The sequence below is a fragment of the Tenrec ecaudatus genome, chromosome 4 (genome assembly GCF_050624435.1).
Source record: "Tenrec ecaudatus isolate mTenEca1 chromosome 4, mTenEca1.hap1, whole genome shotgun sequence".
Lineage (NCBI taxonomy): Eukaryota > Metazoa > Chordata > Mammalia > Afrosoricida > Tenrecidae > Tenrec > Tenrec ecaudatus.
In genome coordinates, this window is record NC_134533.1 from 74,717,705 (window position 1) to 74,740,194 (window position 22,490).

At 42.0% G+C, this 22,490-nt stretch overlaps 1 protein-coding gene and 1 pseudogene across 2 annotated transcripts in view; both read left to right on the top strand.

Annotated features, from left to right (window-relative positions):
- Nucleotides 1–22,490, top strand: part of AAMDC (adipogenesis associated Mth938 domain containing) — a 43,871-nt gene that overhangs the window by 18,514 nt on the left and 2,867 nt on the right. For both annotated transcript variants that reach the window (XM_075546340.1, XM_075546339.1), the window contains exon 3: nucleotides 21,635–21,730. In XM_075546340.1, the coding sequence (XP_075402455.1) occupies nucleotides 21,635–21,730 (96 nt within the window). The remainder of the gene's footprint in view (nucleotides 1–21,634; nucleotides 21,731–22,490) is intronic.
- LOC142447426 (U4 spliceosomal RNA) lies at nucleotides 10,335–10,409 on the top strand (annotated as a pseudogene).

Below are 22,490 nucleotides of genomic sequence, written 5' to 3' on the forward strand. Positions count from 1 at the left end.
AAAAGAAAGAAAGTCCTTTAAAACACATACATGCTGTTGGTCTGTTTCTCTGGGAAACCCTGACTGATTCCCTTAAAATTTATGAGGCTACTTTTGAAATGTAGACACAATTAAATTTATTAGTAAAAACAATTACTACATCATATTTTTTGCAATTCAAATCAAATATGATAACAAAATAATGTGGAAACTCCCAAAAGTTAGACAAACAACTTTGGTGAATTCTCAGAACCTTTCAGAATCCTTTCCTAACGTGAATGTAATCTATACTGTTCTAACTCGACATTTAAATATATGGAGACATTGCTTATAAGATGCCAGTCATTGTCTCAAAAATTGATAATACATCAACCACCGTTTCTGCCTCCTAGGAGCTCTATGGAGAAATCGGGCAAAGGAACAGGTCAACTACTTATAAGTGTACTTAAGTATAATTACTTTCTGTAAAAATACTGTATGTATAGTACTTATGTATAAGTGCATAAAGGTGGATAAAAACACATGCAATAGAATCAGAGATAAAGATGGGTTGGATGATTTAGGGGAGTCTTAACAGAAAACATGATCTTTGATCTTACTCTTCAGGAAGTTGTTTGCCAGGTGAACTCCGAAAAACTACCTTCCTCGCCAGGAGGACATATACATAGATGCAGAAGTGGGGAAAGCACTAGGGTAGAATCTGGGGAAGATTTCCTCAATTGGTCACGAGTACCTACATGGAGCATTACAGGAGAGGCTAATACTATGTAGTTAGGTGTGGTGAAGTGAAGTTGCTTAAATATGGTTCTTCTACACATATTTTTATAACTCCCACCAGATGAAGAGTGGGACCATGCAAAGAGGGCGTGTGAACCAGTAATCAGGGTGATTGGTCTATGTTGCCATTCCACTGCACCTCAGAAGCAGGAGGAAAGAGAATCCCATGAGCATCCAAAAAGAAGAGCAGCCGGCAAAGCACATACAAGGTACAAAATACCTGACTGAAATGGTAGAGACAGCAGAGACACCAGACGCCACGTCACTGACACCCTGATGCAGCGCAGAGAAGCAGCACAGAGACTGATGCAGAGCAGTGGGCTCCCCTGGCCCACAGCTGAGGTGCCAAGGCAGAGGGAGAGAGAGAGAGACAGACTGACAGACATGCTTGCCGGCATGGCTGAGAAGAGACATTGCAAACAAAAGCCTTGATTGTTTTTTCTTTAATCATTTTATCGGGGGCTCATACAGATCTATGACAATACATACATACATTCAAAGCCTTGTATTCTTAATGTTTTGTAGCCTATTAGCTTTCCCAAAAGAACCCATAAGCGTGAGTACTGTGGGTGAGTTCTTTGTGGCCACGGCAGTGAGTTTTCATCTCCAACAGAGAAGTGGAGTATGGTGGGAGGAACGGCTGGTGTCGAGAAGGCTGGATGCTGTGGAGCCAGGTCTGCCCTCTGCTTTGTGGCAGTCGGCCTTGGGCTGGTGTGGAGTTGGATTCTCCTTCTCCTTCATGTGGCCAGAGGAGGCCAGATGTGATCTGCATGTCATTTCCTCTCTAGGTGGCTGGGGCCAGATTAATATTTAAGATTTCTCCAAGTCTCAGACCCTGCCAAAGAGCTCTGCCGGCATAGTGGATTCCCCACTGGGATACTAAGCACAAGGTCTGCAGTTCACACCCAGCAGCCGCTCCCTGGGAGAAAGATGAGGCTTTCTGCTCCCATAATGATTTACAGCCTCAGGAACCCAAAGAGGTAGTTCTCGTATGAGTCGGAATCAACTCCAACACAGAATTTGGCTTGGTTCTGGTAAAGTAAAGCTAGTGTGGTGGACTTGAATCTTATTCAGGCATTACTTTAAAGTTGGTACTTAAAATGATAATTACTCCGTCCGAATCCTAACACGAATTCTATTCCTCATGTTAGAACATATGGTTATCCTTGGTAGAGGACTTCGTGAAACAATTGCTTTGTAATTAGGGTTCAAATTTATGATGTGAAAAAATCCATACCGTAGTTTTAACTCTAGAAACACATTCAGTGAACGAAAAGGTTCACACTGTAAGTCACAACCATAAAATTGAAATGGAAGGCTTAGCAGTTACATGCCTGCCATTTCATGCTCCATCCGTGGCGTATGCTCTCTGAGCAGGATAACTGAATGGCTGTCACTATCATGGCTGTCACTATCAAGTAGCTCTTTCTCTCTCTTTTTTGGAAAATATATTGCCGAGTTCTCATAAAGGAACTGCCCCTAGCATATGACTCCCTTGGATATATTCTGCTTATCAAACATAGTCCACTGTAGTATTCTAGTACGGTTGACTCCCTAACAGCCCTTCTACCCCAATGATTTGCCTAATCAATCAAGGTTTAGCTTAGGAAAGCATTTGTCGGCGAGTTAGCCTAACAGGCCATGCTGCTATCACGGAAAACCACAAGCTGAGAGGCACGAAGAAGATGGAAGATCACGTCTTAGTATGTGAGGATTCCTGCCACACGGGGTCTTCTCTGAACCATTGTCCAGAGTTTATGCCAACTCAGGGTGCACCTATGTGTGCCAGAGTAGAACTAGACAGTCAGCTAAAGACACCGTTGTTCTCTTTCCCCCGACGTGTACCCCACCACCTCCTGCATTTCCTGTGAAAAGGTGGAAGCTGCTTGTAAGCATGTCAGTGTTCTAACTTGTAAGGACTGGGGAAGAAAAAAGCTCACATCCTCCCACTGAATATAATATAAGTAATAACACAGTTACATAGCCATATACAGCTGCCAGGAAGACTAAAAACGGCCTCTAGCTGGGGCAGCCGTGTCCCAAAAAAGGGGGCTGGATGGGATTTTGTGTGTGTGTGTGTGTGTGTGTGTGTGTGTGTGTGTGTGTGTGTGTGTGTGTGTTGTCTACCCCTCATTGTTTTCTTTTTTTTTAATCATGTTATTAGGAGCTCCTACAACTCTTATCACAATCCTGCATACATCCATTGTGTCAAGTATACATCATTGTGTACAAATCCACATTTGTACATTTGTTGCCATCATCATTCGCAAAACATTTTCTTTCTCCTTAAGTCCTTGGTACCGAAGGGGATTTGTAAGGGACAACTGGCCATCTGCCCCTATGAAATGTAAGGGTAAGTCTGCTAGTAGCCTTTTGAAAAGGATTTTCACGCTTCTAAAATAATCAAGAGAACCCTGGTGGCATAGTAGTTACTCATTTGACTGCTATCCAAAAGGTCGGCAGTTTGAAACCACCAGCCCTTCCATGGGAGAAAGATGAGGCTTTCTACTCCAGTTTACAGTTACAGTCTCAGATATCTACAGGAGCAGTTCTACCCTGCCCAATAGGTAAGGTCACTATGAGTCGGAATTGACTCCATAGCAATGAGTTTGAGTTAAGTTTTGAAACAAATAAAGTACATTCGACAGTATATTATATTAGTAAGTCACACATTTGTTTTTATTATTTGAGCATTGAATTCCATAATATCAGTTTCCTTTGAAATCCTATATATTTCATTCCATTAAAAACATTTTTAATAATGTATTTTAAAAGGAGCCATGGACCTCATCAGACTACCAGATGGGTCTGTGGCCCAGAATAGGGCTCTGCCCTGGGAGAGGTAGAGAGAAGTCAGCCGAGTGAGGCTTTCCCCTCCTCCTTCACAGAGTGACAGTCTTAGAAACCCACAGTGGCAGTTCTACCCTGTCCTATAGGGTCACGATGAGTCAGAATTACCTTTTTCAGAGGTATTGAGAACTCGGGGAATGTCCATAAGAGGCAGATCTCAAAACTCACGAAACCCCAACTCACTGCCATCAAGTCAATTCCAACTCATTGCCACTCTATAGGACAGAGGAGAACAGAGAACTGTCCCTTTGGCTTTCTGAGACTTTACAGCTCCATCTTTCTCCTGTGGCATGGCTGGCGGATTCAAACTTCAGATCTTATGTGTAGCCCACTACTCCATGAGGGCTCCTTGAGACAGATCCAGAGACCCTTAAACCCTCTTCACAGAATCTGCCTTTCTCAGCAGAGTGGCCAGGTGATGGCTATGCTATGATGGCATCTGTGCTTACTTTCATTTGGGCAGAAGGGAACACTTCCTTAATAGCATGTTTAGACATGTTTCTCTTCCGATTTCCTCTGCAATAGAAGGAAATGCCTGGGACATCTAGGATGCCACCTTGTTATTTACTGGCATAATGGATATTCATTGGCTATTTTCCCACAATTAATAGCCTTCCCCCAAGGAGGGAGGCATAATAAATAAATTTAGATCGCGTGATGGAAAGCCTCTTCAAGAAGAGGAACAGAAGCAGACACTCAATAAGGGAAGTGCCTTCATGGTTTGCTCAGAGGGGCAGAGAAGCAGAAGAGGAGCTGGTAGTAGGTTGAGGACACCTCAGTAATGGTCTGATGCTCCAGCCCCAAGCCCCTGCACAAAGCTCTGAGTAATCACCCACCAACACGTGGACCCACAGGCTGTGGCAGAGTCATCTTGCATTACTCTGTACTTGACACGGTCGGCCTGCAGGAGAGCACACAGCAACCAAATTCATCATTTGAGATCTATTGATCCAGCAACTCTGTTGGACTGCAGCTGACTCCAGTCTCTGAATGTCTGGAAGATTATGGTTTTACAACCTTTTATGACCTTTCGCTTGATTTCTGGTCTGTGTCCTTATTCCCTCATACCAGCACATCAGTAGGTACTATTCCCTGCTAAATGAGACACTGGCTCAGTGATTCCTGAAAATGCATTCATGTGAGGCTCGTGAAGCTTCCCAAGCCTTACCTATCCCCAGAAAAAACTTTAGCCTCCTGAGTTAGATCTGTCCAGTTCAGGGTGGTTCTAGGCCTGGCCACAGGGCCATGGTACTAATTCGGGCAGTTTATCCAGTTCTCTTACATTCTTAACCAAATGTAATCAAGTGAAAAATATTTTGCGCTCCTTCCCTGCCTTTGTCATGCTTTTAACAAATATATGAGCCCCAATAACTTTCTAGGAAAAGGCTTTAATCTTCCCAAACCTCTCATGGTCTTTGCGGAGAAGTGAGAAAGCTGGAAACAGAGATGCTGTTCAGACATGCCCGGGCACTCGCTGTGCAGCTTCTCTCTAGGGGAGGGTGTGCCCTGGCTACTGAGCAGTTTCATTCACTCTGACATGCAGATGTTCTAACTGAGAACATTCTTTGATATTCCCTTAAATCAGAGCACATACAGGCTTAGTGAAACTTCCTCAGGAAGGTGCTAATGAGGTAAGCCTGAATTCAAAAGGAAGATAGCAGAGAGAATTTAACTTTTCTTTCTGCTGGGTAACACTAACCAGAGTGGAAAATGTCCCCAGCTGCTAGCTGCACATCCCACCAGGAGTCAAGAGACAAGGAGTCTAGCGAACGTGGACTGCATCCGCTCCTGCTTTGTGTAGCCACCTGGCCTCTGTGAACTTGTTTCCTTGGTTAAATAATTCAGGGCACTGAGTGTGTATTTGTGCTCCTATGTGGTCTCTCCTGCGCATCTGTAACCTGCTTTTACTATCAGAAAAACATTTGGAATAATTCTAGATTTACAAGCAATTTATAGTATAAGAATACTACAAAGAATGATCATTTTTATTTTGCTCAGGATCCAAATGTTAACATTTTATCATCTTTTCATTATTACTGTCTTTAGCCACTAACCTTTTAAATCAGTTGATCAATTCATAGATTTTTTTTCTGGATTGTATACTAAAGGCTTTACAGCCTCTTGCTCCTAAATACCTATATGTAGTGCCTAAAAAAAAAGATAATTTTCATACATAACCATGATGCAAGAATTAAAATCAGGAAATCAATATTGATACCAAACCAAACTCACTGCCATCGAGTTGATACCACCTCATAGCAACCCAATATTGTAAGGTAGAACTGCCTCTGAGTTTCCAAGACTGCAACTGGTTATGGGAGTAGAAAGCCCCAGCTTTCCCCCTTGGAGCAACTGGTGGTATGTAACTGCTGACCTTGCGGTTAACAGCCCAATTTGTAACCACTGTGCTACCATGTCTCCTATCAATTTTGATACAATACTATAATTTAATATGTAGGCCTAGTCAATATAATTAGTACTCAAATTTACGCACTAACTACTAATGCCAAAAATAAAGAAATTGAAGTTTTTGCTTATTTGTTTTAACCAACTCGTGGAGTCTAAAATTGATTGAAAAAATGTCATCAAGATACATTTATCATTGCTGGTGATGAGAATGCAAAAACTGGAAACAAACAAGCAAACAAGAATTAGTTTTTGAAAAATATGGTCTTGGAGATAAAAATGGCACTACAAATGGAAAGGATAGATTTCTTTTTTTACGATCAATGAAAATATATTTCTTTTTTTCTTAATCATTTTATTGGGGGCTTGTACAACTCTTATCACAATTCATACATACATGCATGTGTCAATCACATTTATACATTTGTTGCCATCATCATTTTCAAAACATTTTCTTTCTACTTGAGCCTTGGTATCAACTCCTTATTCCCCCCCCCCTCTCTCCATCATGAACCCTGGATAATTTATAAATTATTATTTTTTCATGTCTTACACTGGCCGATGTCTCCCTTCACTCACTTTTCTGTTGTCCGTCCCCTGGGAGGGGATTATATGTAGATCCTTGTGATCGGTTTCCCCTTTTCCCCCATCTTCCCCTTCCCCTTCTGGTATTGCAACTCTCACTATTGGTCCCCAGGAGTTTATCTGTCCTGGTTTCCCTGTATTTCCAGCTCTTATCTGTACCCATGTACATGCTCTGGTCTAGCCAGATTTGTAAGGTAGAATTAGCATCATGATAGTGTTTTATTGTTGCTATATTGCACCCTGACTGGCTCGTCTCTTCCGTGTGTGATCCTTTTATAAGGGGATGTCCAATTGTCTACAGGTGGGCTTTGGATCTCTACTCCACACACCCCCTTATTCACATTGATATGATTTTTTGCTGTGGGTCTTTGATGCCTGATACCTGATCCTATCAATACCTCATGACTACACAGGCTGGTGTGCTTCTTCCATGTGGACTTTGTTGCTTCTCAGCTAGATGGCCACTTGTTTGTCTTCAAGCCTTTAAGACTTCATATGCTATCTCTTTTGATAGCTGGGCACCATCAGCTTTCTTCACTGCTTTTTGTATGCACCCATTTTGTCTTCAGTGATCTGATTGTGTTGGGAAGCTAAGCATCACAGAATGCCAGGTGATTAAAACAAAGTGTTCTTGCCTTGAGGGAGTACTTGAGTAGAGATCCAATGTCCATCTACTGCCTTGATATTTAACATATAAATATAAGTACATAGATCTATTTCCCTATTGTTATAAATAAATATATTTACATATGTACATGCCTGTATTTAGACCTCTATAAGTGCCCGTTGCCTCCTAGTTCTTTCCTCTATTTCCTTTTATGTTCCTCTCGTCCCACTATTATGTTCGGCCTTCATTCGGGTTTCAGTAATTCCTCTCAGTTACATTGCTCTTGTTTAAGCCCCACCAGGCATCCTATAGAAAATATCTTTTTTCAACATTTACGTGGCCCTCACCAGATGGAATTGTGTGGTTGGGTCAAATGATTAAAATGCTGTTAATGCAAAACCAAAGTCACTGCTGTAGTCATTCCTGACCCATGGACACCCTAGCAGGACGGCTTAGAACTTCCCCTGTGGTTTTCTGAGACTGTCACTGTTGACAGGAGTGGAAAGCTTCAGCTTTGACCTGGCGCGGCTCGTACATGGGAACTCCAGACCTCAAAGTGAGCAACCCCACATGTGCTGTCCATTCGGTTCTGACTTCTTTCACTTAGCATAATACATCTCCAATTCATTGTGCTATTCCATGTATCAGTAATTTGTTCCTTTTTATTTTTGAGTAATAGTCTTTTGGATCATAACATCTGTGCATTCACTTGCTGGACATTTGGGTCATTTCAAAAAGAACATTTCAAGATCTATCTTTTGGTACTATATTCTGATATGATAACACTTATATGCTTATAAGAAGTATGAAATATGAAATCATCAAAATGTAATGGGACACATAAAAATCTACATCCTAGGCATTAGTGAGCTGAAATGGGCTGGTTAGGACCATTTTGACTTAGATACTCATATGAGTTATTATACCAGGAGTGACCAACTTAAGAAGAATATTATCATTTGTGGTCAAAAAGAACATTTCAAGGTGTATCTTTTGGTACAATACTCTGATATGATTATATCTAATGTATATACTCGAGTATAAGCCAACCCAACTGTCATCCAAGGCACTTAATTTTACCACAAAAAAAAACATGAAAAATGTGCTGAAATCACAAGGCATTGAAGGGATCAGGTATCAGGCATCAAAGACCAAAAAACAAAAAATCATAGCATTGTGAATGCGGGGAGTGGGGACCCAGGGCCCATCTGTGGGAAATTGGACTTCCCCTTGCAGACGGGCCATCTGGAGGAGACGAGCCAGTCAGGGTGCAGGGTAGCAATGATGAAACATACAACTTTCCTCTAGTTCTTAAATGCTTCCTCCCCACCACTCTCATGATCCCAATTCAACCTTACAAATCTGTCTGGACCGGAGGGTGTACACTGGTACAGATAGGAACTGGAAACAGAGGGAACCCAGGACAGATGAACCCCTCAGGACCAGTGTTGAGAGTGGTGATACTGGGAGGGTGGAGGGAAGGTGAGAGAGAAAGGGGGAACAGATTACAAGGATCTACATATAATCTCTTCCCTGGGGGACGGACAGTGGAGAAGTAGGTGAAGGGAGATGTCGGATGCTGTAAGATATGAGAAAATAATAATAATTTATAAATTATCAAGGGTTTATGGGGAGGGGGAGAGGGAAGGGAGGGGTAAAATGAGCTGATACCAAGAGCTCAAGTAGAAAGCAAATGTTTTGAGAATGATGAGGGAAACAAATATACAAATATGCTTGACACAATGGATGAATGTATGGATTGTGATAAGAGTTGTACAAACCCCCAATAAAATGATTTTTTTAATGTGCTGAAAAAACTCAGCTTATACTTGAGTATATATGGTATATGCATATAAGGAAGAATCGTTAATATAACATTGCTCAAAGTTACCAACCACTAACGTCGGTGATAAAGAAATTGAAGAATGTTACCAACTTCTTCAGACTAAAATCAATCAAACATGCAAGCAATATGCACTGCTAATAACTGGTGATGGGAGTACAAAATGTAGAAAAAAAGAGGAAGGATCCGTACTTGGGAAATATGGCCTTAATGACATAAATTAAGCTGGAAATCACACCATAAAAATTACGAGAACAGTAGCTTCATCGCAACTACCTTTTTCTACAGCATCAACAACTTACTTGGACTTTGCCAGATGGAATACACAGGAATCAAGTGGACTATATGTGTGGGAACAGACAATAGAAAAACTCAATATCAGTCATAAAAGGAGGCCAGGAGCCAACTCTGGGACATACCATCAACTTATCCTTATACAAGTTCGGAGTGAAAAGATTGAAACTAGTCATGTAGCTGAGAAGCAACAAAGTTCACACAGAAGAAGCACACCTACCTGTGTGATCATGAGGTGTCAATAGGATCAGGTATCAGACATCAAAGACCAAGAACAAAAACTCATATCATTGTGAATGAGGGGGGAGTGCAGAGTAGAGACCCAAAGCCCAGCTATAGGCAATTGGACATCCTCTTACAGAATGGTCATGGGGAGGAGATGAACCAGTCAGGGTACAGTATAGCACCAATGAAACATACAACTTTCCCCTAGTTCTTTAATGCTTCCTCCCCACTACCTATCATGACCCCAGTTCTACCTTATAAATCCGACTAGACCAGAGCATGTACATGGGTACAGATAAGAGCTAGAAACCCAGGGAATCCAGGATAGATAAATCCCTCAGGACCAACAATGAGACTAGCCATACCAGGAGGGTAAGGGGAAGGTGGGGAGAGAAAGGGGGAACCAATCACAATGATCTACATATAACCCCCTCCCATGGGATTGGCAACAGAAAAGTGGGTGAAGGCAGACAACGGAAAGTGCAAGATATGACAAAATAATAACTTATAAATTATCAAGGGTTCATGAGGGAGAGGGGAGTAGAGAGGGAGGGGAAAAATGAGGACCTGGTGCCAGGGGCTTAGGTGGAGAGCAGATGTTTGAGAATTACGAAGGCAATGAATGTACAAATGTGCTTTACACAATTCATGTATGCATGGATTGTGATAAGAGTTGTATAAGCCCCTAATAAAACGATTTTTTTAAAAATGAGGACCTGGTACCAAGGGCTCAAGTAGAATGAAAATGTCTTGAAAATGATGATGGCAAGCTTTGCGCAGTGGCAATATCGTAGCCAGTGAGGTTTATCCGAGGCACGATTATTGCTAATTGAAAATGATGATGGCAACAAATGTAAAAATGTGCTTGACACATGGATAGATGTATGGATTGTGAAAAGAGTTGTACGAGCTCGCAATAAAATGATTAAAATAAAAAAAGAAAAGATTGAAACTGAAGAAAATTAAAACAAGAGCCAAAATGTAAGTTTGAGCATACCGAGTATACTCCAGTATAAACAGACCTGAATATCCGCTATGGCACCTAATTTTACCACAAAAACTGCATTAAAAATGTGCTTTAAAAATTCAGCTTAAGACAAAAAAATAAACAAAAATAAAAATTCAGCTTATACATGAGGATGTACGATATAGCTCCTTAATTTAGGGATCATCTCAAAAAGAGGTTTGATGCATGGAAGACTAATGACCAGATGAGTTGTAGGATGAAATCAAGAACACACATGAAAAAAGCAAAAAGTTGTTGAAAAGATAAAGGAAAGACCAATGTGGATGTTAGAAGGGGCTCTGAACTTGCTTTTGAAGAAGAGTAGCCAAAGCACATTATTAAAATGTTTGATTTGTGCCCAACCCTCATGTTTTTAAAACAGTGTATAGTCACTTAGGTTTTTAATCTGTATAAGTGAACATTCCATGTATTTTAGTCTAAAAAGCTTTCCTAGATAGCTATATATTTTTCTCAATTGTATTTTAAATTCTATACCATTGGTTAGAGTGATGATTATTACTAAAATAATCAAATGTCCCATTGAGATGACTTATATGATTTCTGAAGAAACTGATGATGCTGCCTCTAAAGTGGAGCAGAAATACATATAAGCCATTGGTATATGGAAGGACTTTGAGCTTGCACTTAATTTTAAGCCCTAATATAAAAACAATTAGTTCTTATGATGTGACCCTGTTCAGTACTCACCTTCATGAAGTAATCACTGAAGATATGGGTGCTATCTCAAAGTGTGGTAAAGAAATTACATGATGCCCAACTAGCATCTGGAGTGTTAAAAGCTTGTCTTAAAACAAGCCTCCCTCTAAATGAGTGCCAGCTAAATGTGATCAAAGGATTATTAATAATAAAAACCTGTGATTAAAGGTGGGAGTGGTATTAACGTTTAAAATCTGAACACCTGTTTACAGAAGGCTATGAGGGTGAAAGCCCAAAATCCGTTTACACCGCCCTATAAGGATTACACCTCCCATATACCCAGAAGAGGCAAGAAACAAACCAAAGCCAGACATCTGTGCTCGTATGTTCGTTGTGGCACAGTTCACAATTACAAGGAGTTGGAAACAACCCAAATTTCCATCAACTGATGAGTGGATTAAAAAGCTGTTATGCATATATACAATGGAGTACTACACATCGCTAAAAAGCAGTGATGAATGTATGAAGCACATCACTGCATGGGAAGAACTGGAGGAAAACATGCTAAGCGAAGTAAGCCAAGCACAAAAGGACAAGTACAACATGAGTCTACTGAGGTAAGCTTTAAAAAAAATACAAAAGAGGCATAGGGAAAAAGCTACTATATACAAACATTCCTGGGGTGAGAACCAAGTAGTATGTCAGGGACCAGACCAAATCCAGGGATACACATGGTAGCCAACTAAAAAGGAGGTGGGGAGAGGGAAAAAAAAAAAACAGAAATGGGTAGTGGGCCACGGGGCTCTAACCCACCCAAGGGGAGGGTATTGTTTATATCTCCACAGGGAAAGAGGGACCAGACTTCAACCTAGTGCTCCAAGATGTGAATGCAACATGCCAGGGTGGAGTAGGAAACCAGCGGAGAGGTCTAAGGGGCCAACCCCAATTCCAACTATGTGGACGCCTATCCCTCCCCGCAGAAGAATTTATTTCATGAAGACCCAAAGCCCATTTGTAGGCTACTGGATATCCCCTTACAGAAGGGTCTCAGGGAGGAGACCAGTCAGTCAGGGTGCGATGCAGCAACGATGAAAAATACAACTGTCCTCTAGTTCCTAAATGCTTCCTCTGCCCTGCCACCCCCCACCCCCCACTATGATGATCCAAATTCTACCTTGCAAGTCTGGCTAGACCAGAGGATGTACACTGGTACAGATAGGAACTGGAAACACAGGGAATCCAGGGTGGATGATCCCTTCAGGACCAGTGGTGTGAGCGGCTATACTGGGAGGATAGAAGGAGGGTGGGTTGGAAAGGGGGACCGATTACAAGGATCTACATGTGACCTCCTCCCTGAGGGACGGACAACAGAAAAGTGGGGGAAGGGAGGCGTTGGACAGTGCAAGATATGACAAAATAATAATTTATAAATTATCAAGGGTTCATGAGGGAGGGGGGAGTAACGGGAAGGGAGGGGAAATAATGAGGACCTGATGCCAGGGGCTTAAGTGGAGAGCAAATGTTTTTTGAGAATGATGAGAACAATGAATGTACAAATGTGGTTTACACAATTAATGTATGTATGGATTATGATAAGAGTTGTATGAACCCCTAATAAAACTATTTTTTAAAATTTTATTTAAAGAATTTATTTCAGAGGATGCACTGAATCTGCAGCTCCGGAAGAAGGACATATCTGATCAGAGCACACGGGAGCTGATGAAGGGGGAGGAGGAGAGAGTGGAACACATCCTGGCCCACCAGGCCTAGAGGATGATATTCCCACTCAGAGCAGCCAGTCCACAGAGAGGACCACATAGCTGGCCCCACTATGAGACATGGCGTCTCTCACTGACCCATAGCCCTACAGGGGACAACACTGGAGACACAGTGTGGGAATTGCACCCAATCTGACCCCGCCACATCGAGGCAAAACACTAAGGGGGTGCAACAGAACACCAAGCAAACGGAACAGCGAGGTCCCCAGGGAATGCCAAAGGTGGACTTTGGGGCTAGGGCTTAGTGCCCCAACAGACTGGACTGGAAAACACTCCTAAGGGCCAGGAAACAGTCCTTGAACTAACTACAAGCTTTTCTTTCTTGATGTGTTTTGTTTTTTGTCATTGGTTTGTTGTTGTAGTTTTGTTATATATTGTTGTCTAGTTTTGCTCTGTCTTGTTTTTGTGCATGTTATTATCTCCGCAAGTCTGTCTAAATAAGATAGGCTGGATGAACAATCTGGAGGAGAAAACAACGGGACCAACAGTTCCGGGAGGAAATGGGAGAGGGGGAGGTGGGGGGAAAGGTAGTGGTGTTAACAAACTCAGGGACAAGGGAATAACAAGTGATATAAATTGGTGGTGAGGAGGGTGTAGGAGGCCTGGTAGGGCATGATAAAGGGTAATGTAACCAAGAGGAATTACTGAAACCCAAATGAAGACTGAGCATAGTTGTGGGACAAGAGGAAAGTCAAAGGAAATAGAGGACAGAGCAAGGAGGCAAAGGGTATTTATACAGTTCTAAATAAAGGCATGAACATATTTATATATGAGGATGAGGAAATAGATCTGTGTGCATATATTTATAGGTTTAGTATTATGGTAGCAGGTGGACATTGGGGCTCCACTCAAATACTCCCTCAATGTAATAATACTTCCTTCTATTAAATTGGCATTCTATGATGCTCACCTTCACAACACAATCGCTGAAGACAAAGTGGGTGCATAAGCAAATGTGGTGAAGAAAGCTGATGGTGCCCGGCTATCAAAAGATACAGTGTCTGGGGTCTTAAAGACTTCAAGGTAAACAAGCAGCCATTAGTTCAAAAGCAACAAAGCCCACATGGAAGAAGCACACCTGCCTGTGTGATCACGAGGTGCCGAAGGGATCAATTATCAGGTATCAAAGAACAAAAAATTCATATCATTGTGTGCTCACCTTCCTGATATGATCGCTGAAGACAAATGGGTGAATAAGCAAATGTCGTGAACAAAGCTGATGGTGCCTGGCTATCAAAATATATAGCGTCTGGGGACTTAAGGGCTTGAAGGTAAAGAAGTGGCCATCTAGCTCAGAAGCAACAAAGCCCACATGGAAAAATCACATCAGCCTGTGTGATCACGTGGTATCGACGGGATCAGTTATCAGCCATCAAAGAACAAAAAAATCATATCATTGTGAAGGGGGGGCTAGTGCGGAGTGGAGACCCAAAGCCCATTTGTAGGCCACTGAACATCCCCTTACAGAAGGATCTCAGGGAGGAGACGAGCCAGTCAGGGTGCAATGTAGCAATGATTAAACATACAACTTTCCTCTAGTTCCTAAATGCTTCCTTCCTCCTGCTCCTCCACCAGTATCATGATCCCAGTTCTACCTTATAAATCTGGCTAGACCAGGGGATGTACACTGGTACAGATAGGAACTGGAAACACAGGGAGTTCAGGGTGGATGATCCCTTCAGGACCAGTTGTGTGAATGGCGATACTGGAGTGTGGAGGGAGGGTAGGTTGGAAAGAGGGAACCAATTACAAGGATCTACATATAACCTCCTCCCTGGGGAATGAACAACAGAAAAGTGGGTGAAGGGATACATTGGGACAGAGCAAGATATGACAAAATAATTTATAAATTATCAAGGGTTCATGAGGGAGGGGTGGGGAAGGAGGGGGACAAACTAGCTGATGGCAGGGGCTTAGGTGGAGAGCAAATGTTTTGAGAATGATGAGGGCAATGAATGTACAGATGTGCTTTACACAATTGATGTATGTGTGGATTGTGATAAGAGTTGTATGAGCCCTAATAAAACGAATTACAAAAACAAAAGGATTACACCTCCATTGTATTACCTTGCTCCATGTGAATAGTCTATATGTGAATAGTCTTCTCAGACATCATGCATTGAAAGTAGGCTACAGCTATGTAAAAATTCAACATTCTACCTTTTGACTAATTTTTAAAAATAAATTTTATTGGGGGCTCTTAACAGCTTTTATAACAATCCATACATCAATTATATCAAGCACACTTGTACATATGTTGTCATCATCATTTCTAAAACATTTTCTTTCTACTTGAGTCCTTGTTATCAGCTCTTCTTTTTTCCCTCCCCTTCTATGCTCCCCTCTTTGTGAACCCTTGATAAGCTATAAATTATTATTTTCATATCTTATGCTGTCTGCTGTCTCCCTTACCAATATTTCTGTTGTTCATTCCCCCTTTGGGACGGGGGGGGTGTTCCATGTTGATCATTGAGATCAGTTCCCCCTTTTTCCCTCTTCTTCCCCTATCTTCCCCCTACTCTCATGGTATCGCTACTCCCATGACTATTCCTGAGGGGTTTATCTGTCCTGGGTTCCATGTGTTGAGAGCTCTTATCTGTTCTAGGGTACATACTCTGGTCTAGCTGAGTTTGTAAGGTAGAACTGGCATCATGATACTGGTGGGAGGAAGCATTAAAGAACTAGAGGAATGTGTGTTTCATAGGTGCTATACTGCACTCTGGCTCACTCGTCCCTTCCTTATGACCATTCTGTGAAGCAATGTCCAATTGCCTACAGATGGGTTTTGGGTCTCCACTCTGAACCCCTTGTTTGTATTGATATGATTGTTTTGGGTCTTCTGGTGCCTAATACCTGATTCTTTCAAAACCTCGTGATCACACAGGCCGGTGTGCTTCTTCCATGTGGGCTTTTTTGCTCCCCTGATAGATGGCTGCTGCCCTTTGACTCATTTTTAATTAGTTTCAGTTTTTATTATTTTCTGCTGTCTTTCGGATGGAGATTTTGTTAGGATCTTTTTTTACATGATTTTCTTTTTGTGAAATATATAAATTTAGAGAGACAGTAACGAGAGTAATAATTTCTTTTTGATTTTCTTTTGTTTTTATTAAATCACTTTTAGGGGGCTCTTACAGCTCTTATCACAATCCATACATGCATCCATTGTGTCAAGCACATTTGTACATTTGTTGCCATCATTTTCTTTTTTTCTTCCCATCATCATTTTCAAAACATTTTTTTTCTACTTGATCCCTTGATATCAGCTCCTCATTTTCCCCCTCCCTCCCCAAGCCTCCCTCCCTCATGAACCCTTGACAAATTATAAATTGTTAATATTTCCATATCTTACATCATCTGCTGGCTCCCTTCACCCACTTTTCTGTTGTTCATCCCCCTGGAAAGGGGGGATTATATGTAGATCATTGTGGTCGATTCCCCCAGTTTCTTTTACTTTTTAATTCATGGATTTTTCATTGTATCAGCAGTCAAATAGATTTTGGAGTTGACTATCTTAACTTTATGAAGATATACACCTCAATTTCCCAAATAGGACTTGAATATCACTACAAATATATTTACTTTGAATATCCCTGTGTATTCAAATATACAAAGAAAAATTCCAAGCAATTGGCCCCTCATATAGGCATTATTATTATCCAACTATTTGACGAGAAATACTTAGTACCCACTGATGGCCACTCTAGGAATCCTGGTGGCATAGTGATAATGCATGGAGCTGCTAACCACAAGATCGGCAGTTCAAAACCACCATCCTCCTCTGGAGAAAGTCTCAGAAACCCACAAGGGAGCTCCAACCTCTCCTATGAGTGATAGTTTCTTAGGGTTATAGCAGAGGAGGCGAGGGGGTGGGGGAATTAAAATAATACAAGGAAGAAGAGAATGTTCTGATATTGGTTATGATGATGAATGCATAATTCTTAAATATAAACCAGTGAACAGTATGATGTGTGAGTTATATGCTAATAAAACTGTAAGCAGTAGCCAAAGCAAATGATGAAGTGAAACTGCTGAAGAGAGATTTCAAAAGATGGCTCAAGAAGACAAAGTAAAGCAGTGTAATTAAATGTGCTGAGACCCGGAGTTAAAAAACTAAAGGGAAAAACACACTCAGCATATACGAGGTGTAAGAACTGAAAAACAAAAAAAATGAAGTTCAAGCTTCAAGTTGTGACATTGAAGGATTCTATGAGCAAAATACTGAATGATGCAGGATGCGTCAAGAAGATAGAAGGAATACACAGTCACTGTACAAAAAAAGAGAACTGGTCAACATTCATTCATGTCAACAAACACTGTCAAGATCTGATGGTGCTGAGAAGTCCAAAATGTACTGCAGACATTAGCATAAAACAACAGTACCGGAATTTTCAAAATACCAACTGAAATGTTAACAACAACAACAAAAATGTGGATGTCGTGTTGGAAGAATTCACAAGTGTATGATAAAAAGTTTGGAAAACAGCTCCATGGCCAGCTTACAAGAAATAGATCCATTTCTGTGCCCATTCCAAAGAAAGGTGACCCAGCAGAATGCAAAAATTTTCAAATAATACCATTCATATTATATCCAAGCAAAATTTTGCTGAAGATAACTTTTTTTTAGTTAACTTTACAATTGGTGCAGCCGTATATAGACAGACAGCTGCTAGAAATTCCAGACAGATTCTACGAGGACATGGAGTAAGGGGTATAACTGCAATGTCAGATGGATGCTGATTGGCTGAAAGCAGAAACTATCAGAAAGGTGTTTACTTGTGTTATTGACTATGCAAAAGCATTTGATAATTGGAATCATAACAAACCTTGATAAAATTGTGAAAAATGTGAGCTCTAGAACACTTAATTATGCTCACATATAACTTGTAAACAGACCAACAGGTAGTCATTTGATTCCGTATGGTTTAAAATCCGGAAAGGTATGCGTTCGGGTTAGATCCTTTCACCATACCTGTTCCACCTGTATGCTGAGCAGCTAATCTGCCACGCTGGAGTGTGTGGGGCCATTGGCTTCAGAATTGGAGGAAGACTTATGAACAACCTGAGATATGCAGACAGCACCACCTTGCTTGCCAAGAGCACTTAAATTACCTACTGATGATTTCAGTATGGATTACAACTCAACGTTTTCACCTATTTTTACCCCACAAAAATTCTGAAGCCCTTTCAAATAGATCTGAAAGAAATAGGAGCTGTGCACAAATCGACATATGCTCACCAAACACCCATATCCATCGCAGCAATCGTCAGAACGGCAAACAGATGGGAGCAAGTGTGTCTGTCCTTGAATAAGATGGATAAACAAACTCGTGCATACACACAATGGACCGCTATGCAGCAATAAACTAACAGTGATCACACAAAACATCTCATAACTTGGATGAATTTGGAGAACATTATGGTGAATGCAACAAGTCAATCACAAAAGGACAAATTTCCTAGGAGACCACTATTAAAAGGTTTATAAACAGAAAAGAAAAACAAAAAAAAATGTGACGGCAACCAGAAATGAGAGAAAGGGAAGGGAAGAAGGAGTAACTCGATTGTTTTGGGGTCTGTGCATGTAAGCAGCAGCATCTCACCTGACCTCACTTGCATGAAAGAGAGTTAAGCTCTTCAGCCCAAAACCAATTCCTGAGAGGCAGAGGTCAAATCGGCTTCCATCCTCTTTCCTCCTTTAGCAATTCTGACTCCAGCGGCCCCTCCCAGAGCACTCTCTGCCTCTCAGCTGGACTTCATAACGCACTGGAATGGCCACAGAGAACTCACAGTCCATACTCACGATTATGAGGTCTATTACAGAAGTTAACAGGTTACAGTTGAGGATCAGAAATGCTCAAAACACAGTTTTTTCGTCAGGCCTCTCTCTGGTCCAAGGCCTCTTAGACATTTGGCTCCTTTGGCCTCTGCCCTGATCTTTTAGGTCTCCTGATAAATGTCTACAGGGCACCCCACTCCACCATAAGCCTCTGCCTAAACATGCCTGGTTCTAGCCCAATGGATCAGCAAACCCCCAATTAAGTGGCTCAAGGCACCCCACTCCACAAATTCTTCTGCCTAATGGTAGCCTTACTCATTCTATGGGCTAGGAATCCCACCACTCTGTCTCATTTTCTGGTTCTTGGTCCTCTTGCTGCTGTTTCTCTGGTGTCTCAGCTTTCTGTCCCTAGATTGAGGAGATTCCATGTACAGGGATCTCAGGATCGCCCTACTTTTGGCTTTTCTTTCTTGGCGATAGTGAAATCCCCCATCCTGCTTCTGAGATGGCTCATTTTAAACCCAGCAGTATGGAAAACTGGCCAACCACATGGTTGGAGTTCCAAGTTTTTAAAATTACAATTAACCCTGTTAACAATCACTCACAATGGAATCATATGTTCTTGTCAACATCTTCTTCACCATCTCTTGCCAAGACTCCTCAGGAAAAAAGTTGTTTGATGGGATTACAAAGAATGTTATGTTTGAGCCCGTTGTTATAACCACTGTGTCAATTCATCTCACAATGGATATTTGTAGCTGTTTCCTCTCATTTCGAGTCCTGCCCCATCAGCATATGAAGCTTTGCTTCATCCACATCATTACAGCCAACTCTACTTTAAAGAGACATCTCTTGGGAAGCAAATAAGCCCACATGGAAAAAAACACACAAGCCTTTGTGATCATGAGGTATCAACAGGATCAGTTATCTAAAGATCCAAAACAAACAGTAATGTCGATGTGAAAAAGTGGTGGGGAGGTTGGAGTGGAGACTCAAAGTCCATCTGTAGACAATTGGACATCCTCCACAGAAGGGTCACAAGGAAGGGACAATTCAACCAGGGTACGGTAGAGCACCAGTGGAAACACTCATCACTCTTCTAGTTCCTGGATGCTTCTTCCCCCCCACTACCATGACCCAGTTCTACCTTACAGATCCAGCTAGACCGGAGTGCACACATTGGTACAGGACAGATAAACACCTCAGGAACAGTCGTGGGAGCAGCGATATCATAAAAGTAGGGAGACGGGGAAGGGGAGAAAGGTGGAACCAAACGAGAGGTTGGATATATAGCCCCACCCCAGGGGGATGAATAACAGAAAGGTGGGTGAAGGGAGACAACGGATAGTACAAGATATGAAATAACAATAATAATATATAATTGATCCAGGATTCACAAAAGGAGGCTAATAAGAGCTTAACATTCTTTTGGGTAGCAGCTTATCTTATCGCCCGTGAGCCCCCAGGGCTTGTTGTTGTTAGGTGCCATCAAGTCAGCTCTGATCCATAGTGACCCTAAGCACAACAGAATGAAACACTGCTCAGTTCTGCGCCGTCCTCACAACTGTCCCCATGCCTGAGGCCATTGATGCAGGCACCGTGTCAGTCCATTTCGATGGGGGCCCTTCCACTTCACCAAGCATGATGTCCTTCTCCAGGGACTGATCTCTCCTGAAAATATGTCCAGAGTACGTAAGACGGAATCTTGCCATCCTTGCCTCTGAGGAGCACTCTGCCTTACTTTTCCAATAGATTGGTTTGTCCTTTTAGCAGCCATGGCACTTGGAATGTTCTCCTCCAGCACCACAGTTAGAATGCATCTATTCCTCTGCAGTCTTCCTTACTCAGTCTCCAACTTTCACATGCATGTATAGTGCAATGGAGATGCCATGGCTTGCATCAGGTGCCTCTTAGTCCTCAACGTAACATCCTTGCTTTTCAATACTCTAAAGAGGTCTTGTGCAGCAGATTCACCTACTGTAATATGGCTTTTGATCTCATGACTGCTGCTTCCATGAGCATTGAATATGGTTCCAAGGGAGACAAAATCCTTGACAACCTCAACCTTTTCCCCGTTTATCATGTTACCTATTAGTCCAGTTGTGAGGATTTGGGTCTTCCTCATAGTGAGTTCTAATCCACACTGAAGGCCACAATCCTTGATCTTCATCAGGATCAAGTCCTCCTCACTTTCAGCAAACATGGTGGCGTCATCTGCATATCACAGGTTGTTAACAAGCCTTCCTCCAGCCCTGGTGCTGCACTCTTCTTCGTATAACCCAGCTCCTCTGAGGATTTGCTCAGCATCGAGATGGAACAAGTGTGGTGAGAGGATACAGCCCTGACACACGCCTTTCCTGATTTCAAACCAGGCAGGATTCCCTTGTTCAGTTCACACAACTGCCTCTTGATTCATGTACAAGTTCCAAATGAGCACAATGAAAGGTTCAGGAATTCCGTTCTTCTTGAGGGCTTTTTAGGTCTTTGTTTAAATGCCAGCTCCTCTGGATGCTTTCCCAACACCCATCCCTCCCTGCTCCGCCCCGGCCCTCCCCCACCCACCCCCCAGGTCTGAATCTGGTGACTTTCTCTGTACTCTGACAAAACCTTGAGCCTACCTCTCACAGCACCTGTAAAATGGTTACAGTTCTGTATTACTCATTTTTTATACCTGACATTACACTTGGAACTCTCTAAGAGCAGCTCTGTGTCTTCTCTGACATTCCCAAGGCCCCGAACAATGCTTGCCACAGAATAAACCTCAGTAACTCTTTCTTGAATGAATTTCACAAGAATGCCTGTGGCCAAGAAACGCTGACAGGTCCCTGGTGTGTGTTCTCTCCACATGCAGCATTCTCCTGGGGTGCAGCCTGCCGATGTGGAAGAAGTTGCCAAGAAGGGAGTGCAGACTCTTGTGATTGGCCGAGGGATGAGTGAGGCCTTGAAGGTAGGTGTCCGTGTGCACAGCGTTCTCATGACAGCTGATGCGCTCTTAGACCTTTCCATAGATGCATGGCCTTCGCAGGTATCCACCTCTCCATGTCCTGCCTCTCAGTGTGCTCAGCCCCAGGGGTCACCCAGAATAGAATCCTGGCTGCACACTCCTGTGCCTCCTCAGAGCTCGGTTCTCCTCTCTCTGGGGAACCTGGAGCAGGGGGAGGGGGGAGTCATTCTGTGGCTCAGCAATATCTCCAGTCTGGAGGGCTCATTTCTCAGGGCCTATCATCAGCTGTACTTGTAGGGTTTTAATTTTATAGTACTTTTTCTTTTCTTAAGTATAATCAAGTTCTAGGTCTCCGCACCCTACTTTCAGGGAAAAATAGAGCTTTTTAATTAATAAAATAAAATATGCTCATTTGTAAGATGCCTAACAGTGCGGAAATGTAGAACTTCCCCTCCCCTGGTCTCCACATCTTGTATATTCTGCTCCAGTTCTCCTTGCAGCCATCAGCAAATAGGTACGCACATATATATGCATGCATATACCTTTTTACATAAGGTGGTCATATTCTGTACGATTTTTACTTATTATATTATGGGCAATCTTCTACATAAGTTACGTTAGTCTGGGTAGACTAGAGAAACAAAATTCATAGACCCTCATGTGTTTATAAGAAAGAGTTTTCTATAAAAGAGCAATTTTATATTAAGAAAACATCCATCCCAGTCCAGATCAGGTCCATAAGTTCAATATTAGTTCATATATC